General features: G+C 35.8%; 1 protein-coding gene across 12 annotated transcripts in view; it reads right to left on the reverse strand.

The window, feature by feature from the left end:
- Positions 1-21,928, reverse strand: part of tax1bp1b (Tax1 (human T-cell leukemia virus type I) binding protein 1b) — a 64,539-nt gene that overhangs the window by 16,851 nt on the left and 25,760 nt on the right. For 6 of the 12 annotated variants that reach the window (NM_001430974.1, NM_212664.2, XM_073924623.1 and 3 more), the window contains 9 exons: positions 14,282-14,384; positions 13,628-13,818; positions 10,637-10,795; positions 8,976-9,124; positions 5,986-6,076; positions 3,885-4,070; positions 1,825-2,076; positions 191-349; positions 9-78 (listed from right to left, as the gene is read on the reverse strand). In NM_001430974.1, coding sequence (NP_001417903.1) covers positions 9-78; positions 191-349; positions 1,825-2,076; positions 3,885-4,070; positions 5,986-6,076; positions 8,976-9,124; positions 10,637-10,795; positions 13,628-13,818; positions 14,282-14,384 — 1,360 coding nt within the window. The remainder of the gene's footprint in view (positions 1-8; positions 79-190; positions 350-1,824; positions 2,077-3,884; positions 4,071-5,985; positions 6,077-8,975; positions 9,125-10,636; positions 10,796-13,627; positions 13,819-14,281; positions 14,385-21,928) is intronic. The other 6 variants (XM_073924625.1, XM_068213891.1, XM_005157957.4 and 3 more) reach the window with 1 other exon arrangement.

Raw genomic sequence — 21,928 nt, forward strand, 5'->3', positions numbered from 1 at the left:
GCATGTACCAGGTGCAGATGCCTCTGGACTTGCAGATAAAGGCCCCGCTGCTGCATCAGACCCAGGACTTCTCTTCACCTGAGACAAAACACAATAGTTTGTTTGGTTTAAAAACTAGCCAACTACCAGCTATTTTAAAAAATACTGTAGCTTATACAGCTACACATTTTCAAAGTGATGGTGTACTCACTCCTTGCTGTTCATTGAACTTGACCACTTGTTTCTGGAGCTTCTGGCATTCCTTATACTTGTCTTTATAGTGTTCAGCAGCCATCTGCAGCCTGAGCCTTAAATCTTCAACTTCTCTCTGCAGTTCAGCAACGGCTAATACATCAGACTCCTTACACTGCTGAGAAAACAACAGAATGTTTGTTTTTGCAGGTTTTCAGTTGCATTATAAAAGATAAAACAATCCCTAAGATTTGGTTACGCTCAGTGCTTAATTTGTGTGCTTCTCAGTGCTCAAAAAAAATAATTCCCTGGACAAAACAGGAAATAAAAGTTGCCATGACCAACGTCCGCCAAACAATTTCAGTTTTCCAGCAACATGACGTCATTAAACATTTATAGTGCAAAAAAGCATAACATTTCGGAATGGTGTTTTATTATTTTGTGCCATTTATAAGGTTTTAGGACAGTCACGGATGATAAAAACATGTATCTACAAAAATAAATTGTATGAACAATCATTATTCTGTTCATTTCACTATTATGTGTCAAGTGAAAAACAAATAATTAAATGAGTCTAATCTTCAAGAGCCCACAGTTTGCTTTTCTGTCATGTTTTCTGGCTGACCTGAGATTGCTTTGCTTCTGTCTCCCGTTATCCTCATCTATTCGCGCAGTTTCATCTTCTCGTTTTTTAGGCTCATTATCAGAAATACTCAGGGTTTTTTAAAAAATGAAAATATGCGCGACTGCCTCCTTGCGATTTTGATAATAAAAGAATTATTTAGGTTGGCCACTATGGGATTATTTATTTTTGCTGCTCACTGCATGCGAAACAATCACCTTCCAATGAGAGTCATTGTAAAAATAAGAAAGCTGATTGGATGAAAATACTGTTGGAGGCCAATAGTTCTGCTTTAACTTGCACAAGGTGAGTATCGTCATGTGTGTGTGTGTGTGTGCACACAATCCACAAAGCATTAGTTTGTATTTACATTCTCTCTCTCTCTTTCTCAGTTACACACACACACAAACAAAAATGTAAGTATTCACAGAGCCCAAGTTAATGCCAGATTCATTAAAATAATTACTGGAATGCAAAACACAAATATCGGAAAATTTAGAAACAGGATCCAGCAAGATCCAGCTAAAATTAAGCTCTGGTTATACTTTATTTTAAGATGTCCTTATACAGTATAATTAACAATAAACAATGTAAAAGATCTTTTACATGATCTTTGAATTGATTCAAAATTAGGATATGGGTTTGGTTTAGACTTGCATTTATGCATAATTTGCTGTTATTACCATAACTACATATAAAAATGGTCAAATAAAGTACAGTTACACGGTCATAAGTAGCAAACACTGCAATATGGGGTTATTAAAAGAGTAGTTCACTTCTAGAATGACAGTTCACCACTAACTTCTACTAGCAGATGATGATTACATTGACTTCGACAGTATTTTTCCCTACTATGGAAGTAAATTTTAACCATCAAGTGTTCTTTTATCAAGTGTTCTTTTTTCTTTTATCTTCTTTTGTAAATGATAATATAATTACTCCTTTACAAATGCCAAACTCTATTCAGGTATCTAAATAAAGCGCAATCTTGGTGTGGTCAGTACAAGTCATAGAGGTGGGCATCTGTTTACCGCCTCCTGCTGGGTTGAGCTTTTCATCTCCTCCAACTGCTGTTCCAGACGGCTGCACTCAGCCCTGGCATCCGCCTGTCCCTTCTTCAATGTCTCTGCCTCTACGCGTATACGGTACAGCTCTGCCATGCTTCTGTCACGGGCGTTAGAGGAGTCACGCAGTTCCGCTTTTAGCATGTTTGCCTGCTGCTGGGTTGCCTGCAACTGCTCCTCTTTTTGCCTGAGCTGCTCCCTAAGAGCCTTGCTTTCCCCCTGACAAATACAAAATGAATAGACATCTGAATACAAAAATACAGGAGTATGTGAACATTTCCTATGCACAATGTACATATAACAACCGCTAATAAAGCCAGTATATACAGCATGCTGATGTGTTTACTGAATATTGTCCTTTTTGTTGCATTCATACATTCAGAAACTGGTGTAACCCATATTTGAACTCATGTCTTCCATACAATCACCATGGGTTAATGGGTTAACCACTAATCCACAGCTCTGAACATTTTTTTTTAAACAGAGTAACTCAAGTTCTCTTGTCAAAAAGTCAACAGAATTTGGCAATTGCTTTTGCATTAGTGCAAAAAAAAAAAAAAGCTCTGTTATAAAGTTATAAAAACTGTAACATAAATGCAACAGAGTATATAAATCGAAGAGTGAAATTCAATACCTTTAAGACCTTTTTTAAGACTCTTTCCATTCATTTTAGGACCTTAAAACCACTTTTCAAACAGAAACACTGGCGAGATTTTAACTTACAGTATATTCACTAATATCAATGTAAGAAACTAATCCAAAACTAAAACATTATTCATATACTGAATATAAATCTATTAAATCTAGCTAATTTAGCAGGTTGGTGCCTATAAATTTGCAGAAATAATGGTGTTGCTTTGGTTACTGCAGTAAACATAGCAGCATGATGTCAAATCTAGTGGGATTTCATTGATTTTATAAACTACTCCAATATTACCAGATTTAATATGAAAACATTAGCATACAAAATCTTATACCTTGTAAAATAGCATTTAGGGCTTTTTAATACTTTTTAAGGGCCTTAAATTTCTCAACACTGAATTATCAAATTTTAATACTTTTTAAGACCCCGCAGACACCTTGTGCAATGGCAAACTCCAAAGTAGAGCCCATTGATTCCCACGATGCAAAAAACATAGATGAAAAAGCAGAATCCAGTCATAAAAGTAGAATTTATTGTATAACGTTGAATAGTGCGTAATTTGGCATATTTTGCCTAATAAATTTAAGACACAAATCAAATGATCATATTGACTGCTGCCTGTGGATATAAAATGATTTGATTTGTTATATTTTTCAGTATTTTCGCACCATCTAATCTTTATTATTGCTAAAAATGAGTGCACATGCAAAATATGGAATCAAGAGAAAAGGCAAAAGCAGTGCAAGCATAAAAAAACGATGAGTAGAAAATATCTATACAAATACATAACCATAGAAAACATTATTTTGATTTAAAGTCAGATCATTTTGCATAAATGTTTCAGTTTTGTAAAAGTCTTAATTCCTGCTTATTTTTTAAATGAACAGTTAAAGCTTTTTCATGTATGCATATATGCATATTTTTTCAAACTATAATCATGTTAATTGCTATTCTAATAATTTGCTAATTTTTTTTACATTTTGTTCAATGTATATTACTATTACTATATATTACTAATGTACATTCAAATGTACTTCTCAAAGTAACACTATTGTTACAATGTTTCAAACCTAAAATCTTATATAACTTTTTTAGAAAGTTTTAGTTATAATGGTTTTCATTAGTTTGAGTATGAACACAATATAGCCTTAAAAGCAGACTAGTGTGAAGAGTTTTCCCATTTGATCTGTTGACGTTTAATTGATTTTTAAGAAGTTAAAGCTTAAAAAATTACAAGTAGGGTATTTATACATTTTTGTCACATGTTTCTTATTTTAGGGAGGTAATTTAACAAAAACCAAACCACTGATCCAAAAAAAAAAAAAAAAAAAAAAATTCCTTTCCTTCAGCAATATAGGTTAAACAGAAGCACTGTTGTTTGTACCGATGGTGAACTATTGGCCAATAGCTGCCGGTGCTGTTTTTCCTTTTCTGCCAGGCAGGATTTGACTCTGGCGAGCTCATCCTTCAGCTGAGCAATGGTGTTCTCCTTATTCACATCTACAGACTTCAGCATTTGTAGCTCGGCACTCAGTTTAGTGTTCTCAAGCTCCCGGTTCTTCAAGTGAATCTGTGCCAAAACACACACACAACAGAGATACTAGACTCAAGTAAACTCGCTGACTTTCTCTTTGCACATCTGCTGTGCAATATCTGGGCACATGGCACATAAAACTAGCAGTGCACCAAAGCCAGTCCAGATCCCGGACGAGCCCCCAATTATCTCTAGAATGAGGTGTATTTCCGCTTGGTGAGGAAGTATGTGAGCTAAACCTAATTATAATGCAGCAGTAAGAGCGCAGCAGCTCTGCCTTCTCTTTCTTTGCCTCAGGCATCTGCTGTGAAGTGAGGGTCGGCTGTGTTTCCGAGGCTTTAACCCAGCGTTAACACCCAGTTCCTGTGCCCCGCCACAAGAAAGTAGGGATAGACGCTGACACAAAGTGAGTGATGGAGAGTGAGAATTACAAAGTGCAAGTCAAAGTAATTAGGAGAAGAATGAGAGTCTGTATTACACTTCTCCATGTATAAATGAATAAGCAAGCCTTTTCACACACAAAACAAATGCTCAAAAATGTTGGTCAATTGTAGGTAAATAAAGAATACAAAATAATGGGGACTTTGATTTCAAACAAATAAACGTATACGTTTTAATATTATATACGTATATTAAATAAACATTTAATGTCCCAATCTGTTTTTTTTGCCTTTGAGTCCAAGTTTGAGAAATACCGATACCAATACCGAAAGCGTATATATATATATATATATATATATATATATATATATATATATATATATATATATATATATATATATATATATATATATATATATATATATATATATATATATATATATATATCTATATATATATATATATATATATATATACTCATTGGGAGGTAACATCCAATTCCAACTGTCTGAAATTGCGTGATCTGACCCGATTTCGGATCTGGACATTTCTAATTTGCATATACAGGTATAAATATATATATATATATATATATATATATATATATATATATATATATATATATATATATATATATATATATATATATATATATATATATAAGTCAGAATTATTAGCCCTCCAGAATTATTCAGCCCCTTGTTTACCTTTTCCCCAATTTTTGTTTAACAGAGGGAAGATTTTTTTCAACACATTTCTAAACATAAAAGTTTTAATAACTTATTTCTAATAACTGATTTATTTTATCTTTGCCATGATGACAGTAAATAATATTTTACTAGAATATAATAATATTTTATATAATAAAATAATATTTTACTAGAGTTTTTCAAGACACTTCTATACAGCTTAAAGTGACATTTAAAAGCTTAACTAGGGTAATTAGCTTAACTAGGCAGGTTAGGGTAATTAGGCAATTATTTTATAACAGTGGTTTGTTCTGTAGATTATCGAAAATAAAATTAGATTAAAGGGGCTAATCATTTTGTCCCTAAAATGTTTTTAAAAAATTAAAAACTACTTTTACTCTAGCCAAAATAAAACAAGAAAGAGAGAGAGAGAGAGAGAGAGAGAGAGAGAGAAAGAGAGAGAGAGACCTCTTCGAAAAAAAAATTTCTTTTTAAAATATTTTCCAATTGATGTTTAACAGATAAAGGAAAATTTCACAGCATGTGTTATAATATTTTTTCTTGTGGAGAAAGGCTTATTTGTTTTATTTTACATTGAAAACCAAATATTTTAACACATTAGATCAGTGTTCCCCTTCTTATATACATCTTGATGACAAAAACAATAACTCTGAAAGTCTAACTAAACAAGAAAAGGAATGTTTTAATTATTTGGAAAGGTAAAATAAACGTATTTATAGTTAATATTACAGAATAAATTTCAAACAATAATGGTCAAATGCAGTACAAAAATGAAATGCAATAGCTCATGTTTTCTTTTACACTGCTGCTCTTGAGAAACCAACAGGGTTGTGTGTGACGTAGTGAGTGAGTAGCATTACCTTATAGAGCTCCTTCTCATCTTTCTCATTCTTCAGCTGACCCTCAAGAGCCTCTTTCTCCAAGTTTAACTTCTTCACTCGATCCTTCAGGCTGTCAAATCAGAACCGTAATCAATCAATCTGACAAGTACCAAAAAGATCCTGGATGCATTAAAGAAATGCCTCTTACAACAAAGATCTCATATTTGCACAGCAGAACCAGAAAGGTAGATTCGTATTTGTACAGTCAATTTTCCACATACAACTATGTTCTGCTTTAAATAAATGTGTAGCTTTGACATTTACAAAAAAATGTTTGTAGTCAACTGTGTTATACATTTTGTTTAAACTTAATTATTTCTGTTCTTAAAAGAGAAAAACAAGAAAATGTCCAATTAATTAAGACATTCACAAGAAATTAACAGGAAAGTTTGAAATTAACAAAAATATAAATTTTTTTGAGTGTAATATTCCTTTAATACTGTTCAGTATAAATACTTAAACTAAAGTTTATTTGGATTTTAGTGACACTGAGCAAGTATTTTTTTCTTTTTATTAACAGTTTTTCTTTTTTTTCAATCTAATTGTGAAGTTTTAGTAATGTTGTTCTCAGCTTTAGTCATCTATATACGCGTTTGGTTGAAAAAAAAAGTGTTTACAGTTTGTACAGGTTTATGTGGTTTACAGGGACAAGTTGTATAATGACATGGGTAAAACTTGTACTCTATTAAGGTGGTTTACAGGGACACATCCTATGTTCCTGTATTTAAAACACAAAAATAATAATAATAATAATAATAATTATAATCAGGGCTTGACATAACTTTTTTGATCACCAGCCACAGTGGCAAGTAGTTTTCCAACGTTACTGCATTTTCACTAGCCACAATTTTGTTGTTGGAAAAATATTTTTATATGCTTACATATGACTTTGACCTTAAATATTACTTGATTAAGATTTTGTGTTTTGTTCACATGCCTCCTCATTCATTTCACGTTTTGTGTTGTGTATAAGCAAATGGGTCATGGTTTCACATTGTTATACTGCAATAAGTTTTTATTTCACATGACTTTTCAGAACTCAAAATTAAACCAAATTTCCCAAATTTTTTCCTGACCACACCAAACAAAAATTATTTCTAAGCCATGAATTTTATATTTGTCAAAACAAGCTAAAAAGAGCTGTATACTATACTTTTTATTTAACGAAAGATTTCTTTAAAAAAAACTAAGAAAAACAATTGACCTTTAAAAATAGTTATTGTCATATATTAAAAATATGCACAGCAATCTGTCCCCGCTAAAGGTCTCTCAGATCACCAGTTAACTACACATAAACGAAGAGTTAATCTCATATTAAAGCAATGTTGTTGTAAAAAATGATAATTAAAACATATAAACAAAAATAACCGTAAGCAAAAGAAAGCAGGTGAAAAAAATACTGTGTGATAATAAAAGGATGATCACATGGTTAAGGTCAATTAATAATCTGTTCAAAGCGAAAGCAACCGGTGCTTCTTACAAAAAGACACATTTGGAGCTCTTAAAAGCAGCAAGACCCTGGGTGCATTAGCACAACTTTTTTTGTCTGGTCTATATAAAAGATATTGCGTCCCAGACACGTTTTTTTTTCAAGCAAGGAAACAGGAGCGTGCATCACAACAGCTGTTGATGTGATCAGCGACTGATCATTCTCTCATTTGGTATTTATTGCGCGAACGCAATTTGTTAATCGAGCTGCTTCTCGATTCTAAGATCACATTTGCACGCATATTGGGTCATCCTTATAGTCGAACCCTGTTTTTAAGAAAACCCCAATTTTTCAACTTTTCAACCAGCCAAAGTGGCTAGTGGGAGTGATTGTCTAACCCGCCAAAGCTGAAATCTACCCGCATTTGGCGAGTTGGCAGGAGTTAATGTAAAGCCCTGATTATAATCATAATCAAATTTGCCACAGGTTTCCTGTGAGGATTGAGTTTAGGGGTGGGGCCATATAATTAGCAGTTTCTACCGTATAAAATACATTACACCTAAGGAGTGTCTCTGTAAGCCATGTATACAAGTTTGTTTACAGTATGTGTGTAAAATATGACCTATGTCTGTTCTTAAATATGGCACATCGTTTGTTATAAAGTGATTTGCCAAAAGTGCTGTAAAGTACCTTTAAAGCGGATGCATAAAGTCGGGCCCGCGGGCCAAAGTTGGCCCATTGTAACCTTTGATTTGGCCCATAGACAGAGGACTATGCAGAAAACATCAGTGAGCAAATCAAGGCAAAAACTAGTGTAACTGTTTTCTAGTTATCTTTATCTAGTTATCTTTTCATTCATTTTCTTTTAGACTTAGTCCCTTTATTAATCTGGGGTCGCCACAGCAGAATGAACCACCAACTTATCCAGCATATGTTTTTAAGCAGCGGATGCCCTTCCAGCTGCAAACCCATCACTGGGAAACAACCATACTCTCATTCACACATACACTACGGACAATTTTAGCTTACCCAATTTGCCTGTACCACATGTCTTTGGACTTGTGGGGCAAACTGGAGCACTCAGAGGAAACCCATGCGAACATGGGAATAACATGCAAACTCCACACAGGAATGCCAACTGTTCCAGCCGAGGCTCGAACCAGAAACATTTCGAACATGAGGTGACAACACTACATACTGTGCCAACGCATTACCCTCTTTACATTTTATTTAATGAATTTGGAAATTACCCATGTAAATTATATTTACATCCAGCCCACTAGCCTCAATCAAGTTTGGCATTTGGCTCTTCATAATGAAAAGTTTGGGCACCCCTGCTTTAAAGAATCCAATCTACCTTATTAGCATTCCTTTAAAAATGTATGGTTTTTGTTATGGCAATCACAAAATTTAACTGATTTTGTTGTTGCTTTGGCATCCTGGTAACCTTAATTTGGCAATAACCAAACTGTTTGCAATAGTTTTCTTTGATTGTCAGATTGTGGCTACTTTATACCGTAGTAGAAAAAAAAAAACACACCAGTCTAGTTCAGTCTCCTTCTGTAGGCCTTTCTGTGTGACTCCAATCAGATCTTCCTCCAATTGCAAGAGTCGAGCCGTGCTCTCCTCCATTCTCCTTTTCACCTCCTCTCTCTCCTCCTGCAAGCTCTGTGCAGACAGCTGTAACTCCTGCATACATCCACACAAATGCATATAAACCATATAATCTTATTCTCTTGCTCACAAGCATGCTGTCTTTCCAGCTGCTGCAGAAATGATGGGAGTGTTCTGCAGAGTAAACTGTTGGCTCCGACTGACGGTTGTGTGTGGTCTTTGAGAATCTGCAAACATGACTAATGCTTGCGCAGGTCTCCAAATCTCACTGCAGTCTCTTCTGCAGTACCATTTCATGTGCACAATTTTTAGGATTATTTTAGCAGCACATAAAACAACATATAAAAGTATGGTCATAAAATTAACAGCCAGAAATGGGTGTGCTTGTTTTCATCTTTAAAACCAGCTCTGCCTCACAGCTGATGCCTTTATACTCTCCATATAAAAGGCAACAAATGGAAACGATGCTGATGATTGTCATGTCTTTAAATGTGTGCAATTATTATTATAATTATAAGTTATGTATTTTTATGTCTGAAGTATGAAGACTCTCACTAGGGGGTGCTGACATCCTCTGAAAATTACATCCTGAATCCATTTAGTATAAATACTAAATTTTTAACCCCTTCAATAAAACAAAAATATATATCAAAATGAATAAATAAATTATTGAACATTTTTAATAAATATTTTAGTCACCAAACATATTTAGAATAAATAATTTAGGATATTTATTTTACATGTTTAGGATAATACAATTAAATTAAGCAAAATATTGCAAAAATAATTACAACCAACAAAATAAATTTTTTTAAATAAATCTATTCAATTACCTTCAACTGAGTGTCCACATTTGGTTGTTGACCGAAGGAGATCTTTTGCATAACTTTTTTGTTTGTTTGTTTTTTTGTTTCACCCTGGGAAATGCATCACCCATGACCTTATTTTGTTTATTATGCCCATAGTTGTTTTCCCCTAGACTTAATAATACCACAGGCGTAATAATTGGGGGCTCGTCCGGAATAGAGTGGCGTAATGTTCTCAGTTTGGTGTGTACTCAGCATTAGTGTTTATTATGTTCCCTCAAGTATTGGAATTTTTATGATAATGTGTGGACATTTATTTTCATTTCCCTTGAAAAATGTTAAATTACACAGATTGAAGTATTTTGTAAAACTGCAGAATGCATTTTGGTGGCATTAAACGAAACTGATATATTTATTAAAATATTATTTTTTTATCATTGAACATATTTAGAAATTGAAAGATAATAAAGTTAAAATCAAGCAAAATATTGCAAAAAAAATTAACAATCTACAAAATTTCAAAAATTTTTAATTTTTTTTTGCTTCTCTTGATTTTTTTCTCTTTTTAAAATTTGTATTAAATATTTTTTCTATAACATAAATATGGGTGTACTAGTTTTTGGACCATTATCTTAAGTTATTTTGTTAGATAAGCTCCAAATTTGGCTTCAGAACTGACTAATGTAAAGTATATGCTGTAAAGTAAAGTATACACACACAACCTGCAATCCCTCTCCTCTATTTACATTATGTCCTGTTGTTCCTCTTTTTCACATCTCACCTGCACATCCTTCCTGAGCTGAGCACTGCTCTCTCGCTCCTGCTCGTATTCTTTCTCTAGTCTGTTCTTCTCATCGATCAGCTCATCTCTTTCCTTCTGAAGTAGGTCCAGGTTTTCCAAAAGCTCTTTCTTTTCCTGTTGAATTTGCTCCATCTTTTGCTAAAAAACAAAAACAGAGTGATATGCCCGACATGTGAAAACCAAATATAAATTTGACATGAAATAGGACTAGTATCAATTCATGTCCTGATTTAATACTGATTTGTAAGATTATTGAAAAATTCTTGATCTGATCCTCAATATTCTTTATAAAGATAAAATTTTTAATGCTATTGATTTTTCAAAAAAAATATCAGTTTTATTTAAGGTACATATTTGTACATTAACATTTACATTAAAACATATTCCAACCTCTCAGAGTATTATACTTTAAGTAATCTAACCCTAACCCACACATACATACACACAACACATCACACCACTTAAAAATTCTTTACTGAATTCATAAGGTATGAATTCAAGATAAATATTGATATTTGCTTTACGCCATGAAAGGCTAATAGCACTTCTTCCAAATTTGACCAAAAAAAAGTCAAAAAATGTCAAATATTTTTTCACATAAATGTTAATATTTGCTTTAGTCTATGAATGTCTGATAATATTTATTCTGAATTTTACACACATACACACACACACACACAAAATGTAATTTATAGTATTTGTAAACATATATTTATATATAAACATATAACAAATCAAATACTTTAGTTGTAAAGAAAAATCTGGTTTATTTCATCAAAATATTGATTTAAAGCCCCCCTGAACCGGAAGCTTTGATTGTTATTCTTTTCGTATTGTGACAGAATTTTAAATGAGCAAACTGTGGGCGTGGCTTGTTTTTTCTACTGCGGGTTGAATGGATGTAGTCAAAATAGGCGTTTCATTCAGAAAGATCGGGAAAGGAATTTTAGAAGAGGTTTTACAACCTGCCAGACTCCTCCTGCTCACCATTCTGTTTGTTGTCAAAACTGACAGTTAAAGCAGCATTATCCACGCCCATTACCTCAAAATCATGCAATCTGATCATTTAACCTAAAACAAACATCTCATGCACAGATAAATTATTCACCATAAAACTAAATCAAATGGTTAGTTTTGATTCCTTGGGTAGTTTAACTCTTCTGAAGCTAAAACATTGTTATTGTGTTGTCTGAAATTAGATATAAACATGTCAGAAAATATTGTCAAGACAACAAATTTGAAACATTTCTTTTACACAATCATTTAATTTCATTTTCATTTAGTCATTTAGCAGACGCTTTTATCCAAAGCGACTTACAAATGAGGACAAGGAAGCAATTTACACAACTAAGAGCAACAATGAATAAGTGCTATAGGCAAGTTTCAGGTCTGTAAAGTCTAAGAAGGGAAGTATTAGTAGTATTAGTGTTTTTTTTTTGTTTCTTTTTTTTGGTACAGTTAGTGTGATATTCAGAGAGGCAATTGCAGATTAGGAAGTGTAGTGGAGACTAAATAGTTGAGTTTTTAGTCGTTTCTTGAAAGTAGCGAGTGACTCTGCTGTTCTGATGCAATTAGGGAGTTCATTCCACCAACTGGGCAGATTGACAATAAAACTACCCAAACGCACAACTGTAACTAAATCCTGAGAAGCTGGTAATGTTCAAGTGGACTATTTATTATTTACATACCTGTACACACACACACACACACACACACACGCACCCATGCGCACACACACACATTCGCACACACATCGATTCCAAATGGATTGATTGCATTCAACATGCATTTTTTAAAATATATGAACGCCTTTTTAAAAGCCATAATGATATTTTTATTTTATTTGTATGAATGCCATTAACGGTGTATTATTCACTTATACTTAATTTGATCTTATACACAGATAGTGTCTCAAAATATTTACAGTACTTTCAGTTCATATATAACTGCCATCTCTGTTCATTCAAATACTCAGCAAGACAGGTATTACAACACATAAGCACATGTTTGACTGTTCAAGTTGGAATGATGCGCAAAGGTGAAGTGAGTACAGCACAACACGTGCCAGAAACAGTGGGTGGATACACTGCATGGATTCTATGGGTGTGTTTTCAATAAAAAAGCTACAGAGAAAAAAATTTAAAGACATGAGCATATACCGCCTCTTACATCACTTCCAAATTCTCTGGAATATCTACCTTATTTTCCAAGCACAGGGCATGGCCAATGGAACTTAAAAGTGAACCTAGACTACAAAAGTTACAAGGGTCTGTTAATAAATACAATGAATAAACTCTCTACTGATGTGTGATTTGTTAAGATAGTTAGGCCGAGATACAACTATTTTGCAAATTTGTAATCAGACAGTGTAAAAACGTCAAAATATTGAGAAAATTGGCTTTAAAATGAAATTCTTAGCATAGTGCGTTACAAATCGAAAATTAAGTATTTATACGGTAGGATATTTGCAAAATATATTTATGGAACATGATCTTTACTTGATATTCTAATAATTTTTGACATAAAAGTATCATAAAATTAATCATTTTGATCCAAACACTGTAATCAAACACTGTTTTGTAGTCCAAAGTTGCAAATGAGCCAAGACTTCCATTATTATTCAACTCCATTGACCTTTAGCAACATAAAACAGCTGGTTATGGTGCTTGTTGTTGCAAACTGGTATTTTCTATACATCATACCCTTTTTAATTTCACATATTGTCATAAGTACAATGGTTTGTCGTACGTGTTGCTTCACCGTTTACTGTCATTTGTTATTCCTAGTCATTTTCCCATGGCGGCATATGAATCTGAATTTTGCATTGCAAAATAAGGTAAACAGAAAATGGAAAAGTATCAATTCACAGCTTTTGAGAATCAATACAGAATCTAACACCGAAAAATAAAAAAAGATTATTCAAAAGAACTGTTGTTTTGTTTGACCCTATAGTTAACCAAATCTTCTCACCTCCAGGTAACTTGCTTTGGTGGTGACCACCAGAATATCGGATCCACCTTCATCCTCCATTGTCAGCAGTTCCTCCTCTGTGGGGCTGTTGGCGCGGAACTGGAATGGAGTGCTGGCCCCACGGATCTCTCCCTTATGTGTCACATAGCAGAACTGGTAGAACTCACCATCATCATTAGGGACGTAGTAACCTGCAAGTACCCCAGAATCAGCACAAGGTATAGATAAAATCTGTCATTAAATCTTAAAATGCATTATAACAAACCCATTTGTTATTCCCACTGATATTAAAGTAAATGACCCTTAATGAACGATTGGACATAGCCTGAAGCCCATCATTTACATCATAACTTTACAGTTCCACAGCAGCTTTATGATAAACTGCTGTCCATTTACTTTCTTAATTACAGTCAGGAATGCGGAATCCTGCCACAACAACCCTATAATCCCTCACAAAGATTCCAGTATGTGACCTGAACCACTCCAGTAAAACTGGCCCATCAACACTTCAGCCTTCTAATAGGAGGCCTCAGTGTTTCCTATTTTATTGCATCCGTCACTACATATTAAAAGCCCTAAATGCACCTTTGAGGGGCTTTCACTCTGGCACGATATTCACTGTTAAATAAAACCCCATTTTTGACAGTGTTTTACCTTGGAAGACCACAGATCTGTTGATTGCGGTTCCCTCGGTGTAGTTGTCAGGAAGAGGTGACCACAGGAATGTGTAGTAGTCACGAGCGGTGCTCCATCCAACCTGTCAAAAGCATTGAGATTTTCAAAACTTCGAGCTAAAGCCATTTTTGTCATGTTGAAACACTTTCTCCTTTCCTAAATTGGCTTAAGCAGGGAGGAAACACGTTTTCCAGCTGGTAGCACCACAGAAATAATTCAGATTCAGTTGCGATCCAATAAACATTATGCCTCCCACAATTACGTCACTTACCAACATACTTGTGTACAGCTTTCTCACTTTCAATCTTGTTCACAAACAACCCAAGGCATTGAGGTGTTACTGTTACCATGTTAAAAGAAATGCTAAAAATGCTAAAAACAATGTGATGTGTGTGCACGAGTGGCTTTTTGCATGCATGCGTGTGTGTCTGGGAAATAAAACAAAGCTGTTTGACATTTTTATCATATTGTTTGTCATATTTATAAGTGTGGTCAGAGTATTTGTGTTTTGTGGCTCTTTTGCTGTGGCAGACGGCAAGCTACTAGGAAATAACTTAAATAATTTGGCAAAGTGACATGGAACTGCAACATGTACAAGACTTGTAAGACTTTACAGCCGTGTAGTTACTGAAAAAGAATCTTCAACATCTCGAAACATCTGTCAACCAATTAGAATGAAGCATTTGACAGGACTTTGGAACAAGATAGTATCTAAATCCTTACTGTTTTAAACAAGGAATGATCCAGTCTAAAAATTACTTTGATTAAATAATAGATGTAAAAACGGGTCAGCGTGTTCTAGGCATGGGCCGGTGTAAGATTCTGAAGGTATGATAACCTTAGTTAGTTAGTTAGTTAGTTAGTTACTTAGTTAGTTAGTTAGTTAGTTAGTTAGTTAGTTAGTTAGTTAGTTAGTTAGTTAGTTAGTTAGTTAGTTAGTTAGTTAGTTAGTTAGTTAGTTAGTTAGTTAGTATAACTTTATTTGTCACCGTAGGGAAATTTCGTTTGCAGCATACATTCACAGACATCTGACGTTTCACATTTGGCATTTATATAAATAAATCATTTCAAAAACATGGTACCTCTACATAAATATCCAGACTACAAGCCATCAGCTGCTACTGAGAGAGGAATTTAAAAACTTAATTGCTTGAGGTATTAATGATATTAATCCTATTTCTTACGCATCAGGAAACACAAAATTGACGAACTGATGGTAAAAGTTGGAAGGTGTATGATAAAGGATGTCATTCAGTATTGACAATCATGACAGCCTCATTTACTCATTGCTCTTTCTTTGTAAATACTATCAATACTCTTTATTTCACTTTCAATAACTTACTGGCTGTTGTTACCACCTTCCCCTGTGAGCTCTTCTGGAACCAACATTGGTTAAAAACATCACGGTTTCACTGAATTGTGATTTACTACTCTAAAACATGCTCTTTTTGAATGTCTGGGTAAAAAACAACTCTTCCCTATAGAACACAACATTATTTTAAAAAAATATTTTGGCACATTAGGGTGAACAATTAAAATAAATCATTGACTTCTGCTATCTTAATTAGTTTCAAAAACAAATTTCTAGAATATTGAAAAGTCTTAGAACATCTTTTTTGCATATACTGTAAAGTAAGCCATTGCACTGTTCATCATGCTTTGATGTTGGCATATAAGCGATTTGTTTTTCAGATGTTTGCTGAATCGATTCGTGGGCTGACCAGTAGTTTTTGATGTAGAGATACTGTTGATCTAAAAAAATAAATAAATAAATAAAATAGTTGTAAAGAACATTTAAAAAAAACACCCACAAAACTTACATTTACCATAGAAATGATAAAAACGGGTTTTCAAACCTCAGTATACCTTGAAACCAGTTATCATTCTAAGCCTAGTGTGTGTACAACCTGAGGAATCTTTAAGCAGGTGCTTGATCAAATTTAAGTAAGTAATAAGCAAATAATACCAGCACACTGCCACTGCTTCGCTTTAACAAAACTATTTCGACCAACATGGTCTTCATTGGGTCACACAGGCAATACAAGAAATCCTTTTTAACCCCACCACACCTGAAGCCAATTAGGATTATTATTGGTTTCAGGTGTGATATGGTTAAAACGATATATCTAAGGTTTTCTTGTATTGCCGATGTGACCTGATGAAGACCATGTAGGTCAAAATGTTATGAGGGAGTGACGCAGTGGCACAGTGGGTAGCGATGTCATCTCCCAGCAAGAAGGCCGCTGGTTTGAGCCTCGACTGAGTCAGCTGGAATTTCTGTGTGGAGTTTGTATGTTCTCCCTGTTAGTTTCCTCCACAAGTCCAAAGACATGCAGTACAGGTGATTTGGATAAGCTAAATTGGCCATAAGTCAATTCCCAGCGAAGGGTTGCAGCTGGAAGGCTATCGGCTGCATAAAACATACGCTGGATAAGTTGAAGGTTCATTCTGTGGTAAGCCCTGATTATTAAATGAACTAAGCCAAAAATTAATGAATAAATTATAGAATCAGATTTTGGTTTGTTTATTAAATTCTGGATATTAAAATTATTAAATATACAATAGAACTAAATGAGGAGTTTATAGCAAAGTGGCAAATTAAAAAATATAATTAATGAATAAATAAATATATTACAGAAATAAACTTATAATTGACATAGAATACTATGAGTGTGCATCAAAATACATTTACAGGTCATTTTCAGATACATACATATACATATAGCATATTAAATTCAAGTAAAATATCAACTTTTATGTTTTATGGCGCAGTAGGTAGTGCTGTCGCCTCACAGCAAGAAGGTCGCTGGGTTGCTGGTTCGAACCTCGGCTCAGTTGGCGTTCCTGAGTGGAGTTTGCATGTTCTCTCTGCCTTCGCGTGGGTTTCCTCCGGGTGCTCCGGTTTCCCCCACAGTCCAAAGACATGCGGTACAGGTAAACTGGGTAGGCTAAATTGTCCGTAGTGTATGAGTGTGTGTGTGAATGTGTGTGTGGATGTTTCCCAGAGATGGGTTGTGACTGGATAGCCATCCGCTGTGTAAAATGTTGCTGGATAAGTTGGCAGTTCATTCCGCAGTGGTGGATTAATAAAGGGACTAAGCCGACAAGAAAATAAATGAATGTATTCAAGTGATTTTTGTTCTGAATATGCCTGACCAGATATTTTAACATACCAAAATATTCTGTAAATAATGATTAAACTAATTTCTGAACTTTACAAAATAGTTTTTTTCTATAATATATATATATATATATATATATATATATATATATATATATATATATATATATATATATATATATATATACACATACAACAGTTTTGTCTGGTTCTCCAATCTGATTGGCTGAAAGCTGTGATATATTTAAGTAATATCAGCACCCGTATAGCCTCTTTACCCTTTGTGTATTACTCCGCCCACATACAGCCAGCAAAAAGCAGACACTACAGATCTAAAGTTTAAGGGCCTACTCACACTATGCCATCCGTACCGTGCCCAGGCCCGTTTCCAGGATCGTTTGAGAAGTGTGAGTGCGCTGAATCGGGCTCAAGCACGGTTCACTTGGCCGGCCCTGGCCCGGTTGGAAGAGGTGTGCCTGAGCGCGGTTCACTTGGGCTTTGGCGCGGTACGCTTGTGTGTGAGTGCAAAACGCGCCAAAGTCTGAAACTGAAAGCGAGACGTGACTTTTAAGGGACTGTTTCATATGGATTTATTAATCATTCTTACTGTTCAGTGAACGCAAACTGCCGTAGTTTATTAAAGACGCAAACTCCTCACTTCACGACAGCTGCGCGGCTTCAGCAGACCTCCTCATTCCTGCAGCACGAGGGCTTAATGATTGTTAATGAGGCGGATCTGTTAGGCGAAATATCTGACTGCGTGTCCCTGCATCCCTAAGGACTGTTTGGCGAAATATTTGACGGCATATTAAACGACTGAAATAGAGAAATCTCCACTGTGCTGCTGAGTGAGAGAGCGCTTCTCACTGAACAGCCCAGCAGCGATGACGTAAGCGTGCCGAAGCCCGTTTGTGGTGTGAGCGCGGGCCGTCAGGGGAGACGGGAGTGGGGACAAGCGTGCTTTGGCCCGGTTCGAGGCAACTGTATCTAGTGTGAGTACGGCCTTAAAGATACTTGCTCAGCTGTTTAACTGTCAGCTTATGATTTGAATCCAACGCGGAAGAAAGTAGTTCCTCATACAAAAGGGTTTTTGAGACTCTTCATGTTTGATTTTGTTTTTATATACACAATTATGCCATCAAACTATCGCAGCATTGCGATATGGCTGTTTATCAGCACTGGTTGGGGCACTAAGGCAGAAGGCCACACACGCATGCCTCCCACCAGTGCCGATATACAGCCATATCGCACTGCTACTCGTGTGATATTGCTCATGTATGTGTGTGTGTTATATATATATTCATATATATATATATATGAATAAAATAAAAATGGCGTCACGGTGGTAACATGATTCCCTTACAGCAAGAAAGTCTCTCGTTTGAGTCTTGGCTGGGTCAGTTGCCATTTTTGTGTGGAGTTTGCATGTTCCCCCTGTGTTCATGTGGGTTTCCTCCGGGTGCTCCGGTTTCCTCCACAGTTCAAAGACATGTGGTATAGGTGAATACGGTACGCTTATTTGTTCATAGTGTATGTGTGTAAATGAGAGTGTTTGGATGTTTCCCAGTGATGGGTTGCAGCTAAAAGGGCATCTGCTGCGTAAAACATATGCTGGATATGTTGTAGGTTCATTCTGCCGTGGAGACCCCAGATTAATAAAGGGGGTAAGCTGAAAAGAAAATGAATGAATGAAATAAAACTGGAACAAATAGTATATCGTAGCAAAATTAAAACTCGTTTACCCACATGCCTCCAAAGTGAAAACACATTTCAAACTAAACAACTCCAACATACACTAATAGCAAGACGGTAAACGATTCGTCAGGGTGTTGTGGTCTTGACCATTGGCTGATTCACATCATGCTGCAAAATCTTTGATGCTTTTTGCATTTTCCTCATCTCCATGGCATGCGGACTAGTAGAAAGCCTTTGAGACGAGAGCATAAAAACATGGACTCGGCTGCGTTTTATGGGGGCAAGTGAAACTCAGCCTGTCTGCCATGTGTTTCTCGCCAAAGCCTCGTGAATATGTTCGGTTGAGGGAGCGTGGCTACAACTCAGCCTTAACAGGAAGAAGAAAATAGGTGAAAATTTTATACATACTTCAGAATGGAAACCAAAATGTAATTATATGAATTTTATGTGTTGTTAACTGATGGTTGATGAGGGGGAGTACAGAAAATACATCCATAATTTCAGCCCGCTGTCATAAAACTGTCAAACAAAATCAGACTCACATCGGGCTGGCTGTGTTTGTGAACATGCAAACGCACAAGCCTTGTACCTGCCACTGAAATCTATGTGGGGACTCCTGGAAGTAACGGACAGGCAAACTCACTGCAGCTCTGTCATGTCAGAAAGCTCTCTGGCTTGTTTGCTCAAACTATACGGCTGTCCTCTATGTCCACAATAACATTAGTGTTGCAGAAATCCCCTGATTGTACAAAAAAGTTGCCTGAGGTGCTGGAGCTGTAAAGAGCAGGAAGCCATTAAAGGCATGGCCCATACGGAGCGTCATTACTGCCTGGACTAAACTCCACTCATTAGAGACGTTTGGGGTGAAAGAGGGCGAAAATTAAGCCCCTGGTTGTCTCTCATTTAGGTTTTGCGGAGGGAAAGGAAACCAAGGGGAGAAAAGATGGATGTGAATGAGAACAGTATGAGAAAATACACACAAACATGTCAGAATCAGAGAAGCTAGAGTTGCGTGTCAGAATAATCTGTAATGCATAAATAAAATAAAAAATATAGAGGAAAATAAATAAATGATCATTGAATGAGTACTGTGGTGATGCAGTGGCGCAGTAGGTAGTGCTGTCACCTCACAGCAAGAAGGTCGCTGGTTCGAGACTCGGCTGGGTCAGTTGGCGTTTCTGTGTGGAGTTTGCATGTTCTCCCTGTGTTCTTGTAGCTTTCCTCAAGGTGCTCCGGTTTTAACCACAGTCCAAAGAAATGTGGTACAGGTGAATTGGGTAGGCTAAATTGTCCGTAGTGTATGAGTGTGAATGAGTGTATGGATGTTTCCCAGAGATGGGTTGCATCCTCTGCGTAAAAACACATGCTGGATAAGTTGGCAGTTCATTCCGCTGTGGCGACCGCAAATTGATAAAGGGACCAGGCCAAAAAGAAAATAACTGAAGTTTTTATAGTGTGGCTAGTAGTCAACTATAATCATGAATCAGCATTGTAGATCCTGCGACGTGTCTAATGCGGACACACCAGCCTGATCTAACGAGGAAATGTAACTATTTTTTGTTTTGTCAATTTAGTAGACAATTCGTACAAATTCAATTTCAAAAAGGAGGTGTGGCACCCAACCCTGCCCCTAAACCCAACCGGCATTGGGGGATGAGCAAATCGTATAGTAAATTGTATGAATGAGATCGTACAAATTTATTCGAATTAGCCACTAAATCAAAACGTTGATTTATACGATATATTGTGCAGAAAATCATCTCAAACTTGTTTCATGAACACAACAATGAGTTCGCTGTACTCAAATGGCCTCCATTGCCACCAGATCTCAATCATAACAGCACCTATAGGTTGTGCTGGAATGGGAGATTTACATCATTAACGTGCAGCCAGCAAATCCGCAGCAACTGTATGATGCCGCAATGTCAAAATTAACCGAAATCTCAGGAATGTTTACAACACCTCCCTGAATCTTTGCCAATAACAATTGCAGTCAGTTCCATAGCCAAATTTCAAGTACAACCCAGTACTAGCAAGCAAGATGCCTCCTTTACAACAATAAAATATTATATCAATAACAACAATGCTGTAATGCATAAACAAACCACACCTATAGCTAGTTAACTGTTAGAAAAGCCAATTTGGCATCATTTGTTAATCCAGAAATGTATGTGTGTGCGTGCTAAAACTTTATGGACCTATAATAAACAAACAGAACTCCACGGAGAACAACAGAACATCTCGGTGTTTGTGAGAAAGTACCTAAATCCCTGGCTTGATATGACGCACTGACTTGGCCCATGATTCTCTTGTCTGTGCTGAGCCACATGCAGCATTGAGTACAGCGGGTCTATATATCAGGACGCAGAACAGCGAACAACTACTGCGCTGACAGGATAATTATAAAGCAGTGTTCACCTTCTTCATGGTGAGTCTGATGGCGTGTTCTGACAATCCAACATGACGATCACACGTTTTTCAACTAGACTCTCTCTGTAACCATTCCAACTTCGAGAAAGCCAAAGGCAGCATGCTTGCTCAAACAAGAAACAATAGACAAAAGGCAAATTTGATGATTCTGAGGGCATTTAACCATCAGAGACTTCAAAACATACCTACTGTATATATACTCTTATGTAATCCCAAATTATACTATGGCTGGTATAATAGTGACAATGCTCTTATAATGGGGGATGCAAGCTGGGGAAGTAATTGAATTTGCCCCTTCATGTGACTGAGAGTGGTCATATGTTGTGATTTCCTCGTTCCAAAATATGTACTCAGGCTTTCCCTTTAGTGTTCAGGTATGA

This window comes from Danio rerio, chromosome 16 (genome assembly GCF_049306965.1).
Source record: "Danio rerio strain Tuebingen ecotype United States chromosome 16, GRCz12tu, whole genome shotgun sequence".
Lineage (NCBI taxonomy): Eukaryota > Metazoa > Chordata > Actinopteri > Cypriniformes > Danionidae > Danio > Danio rerio.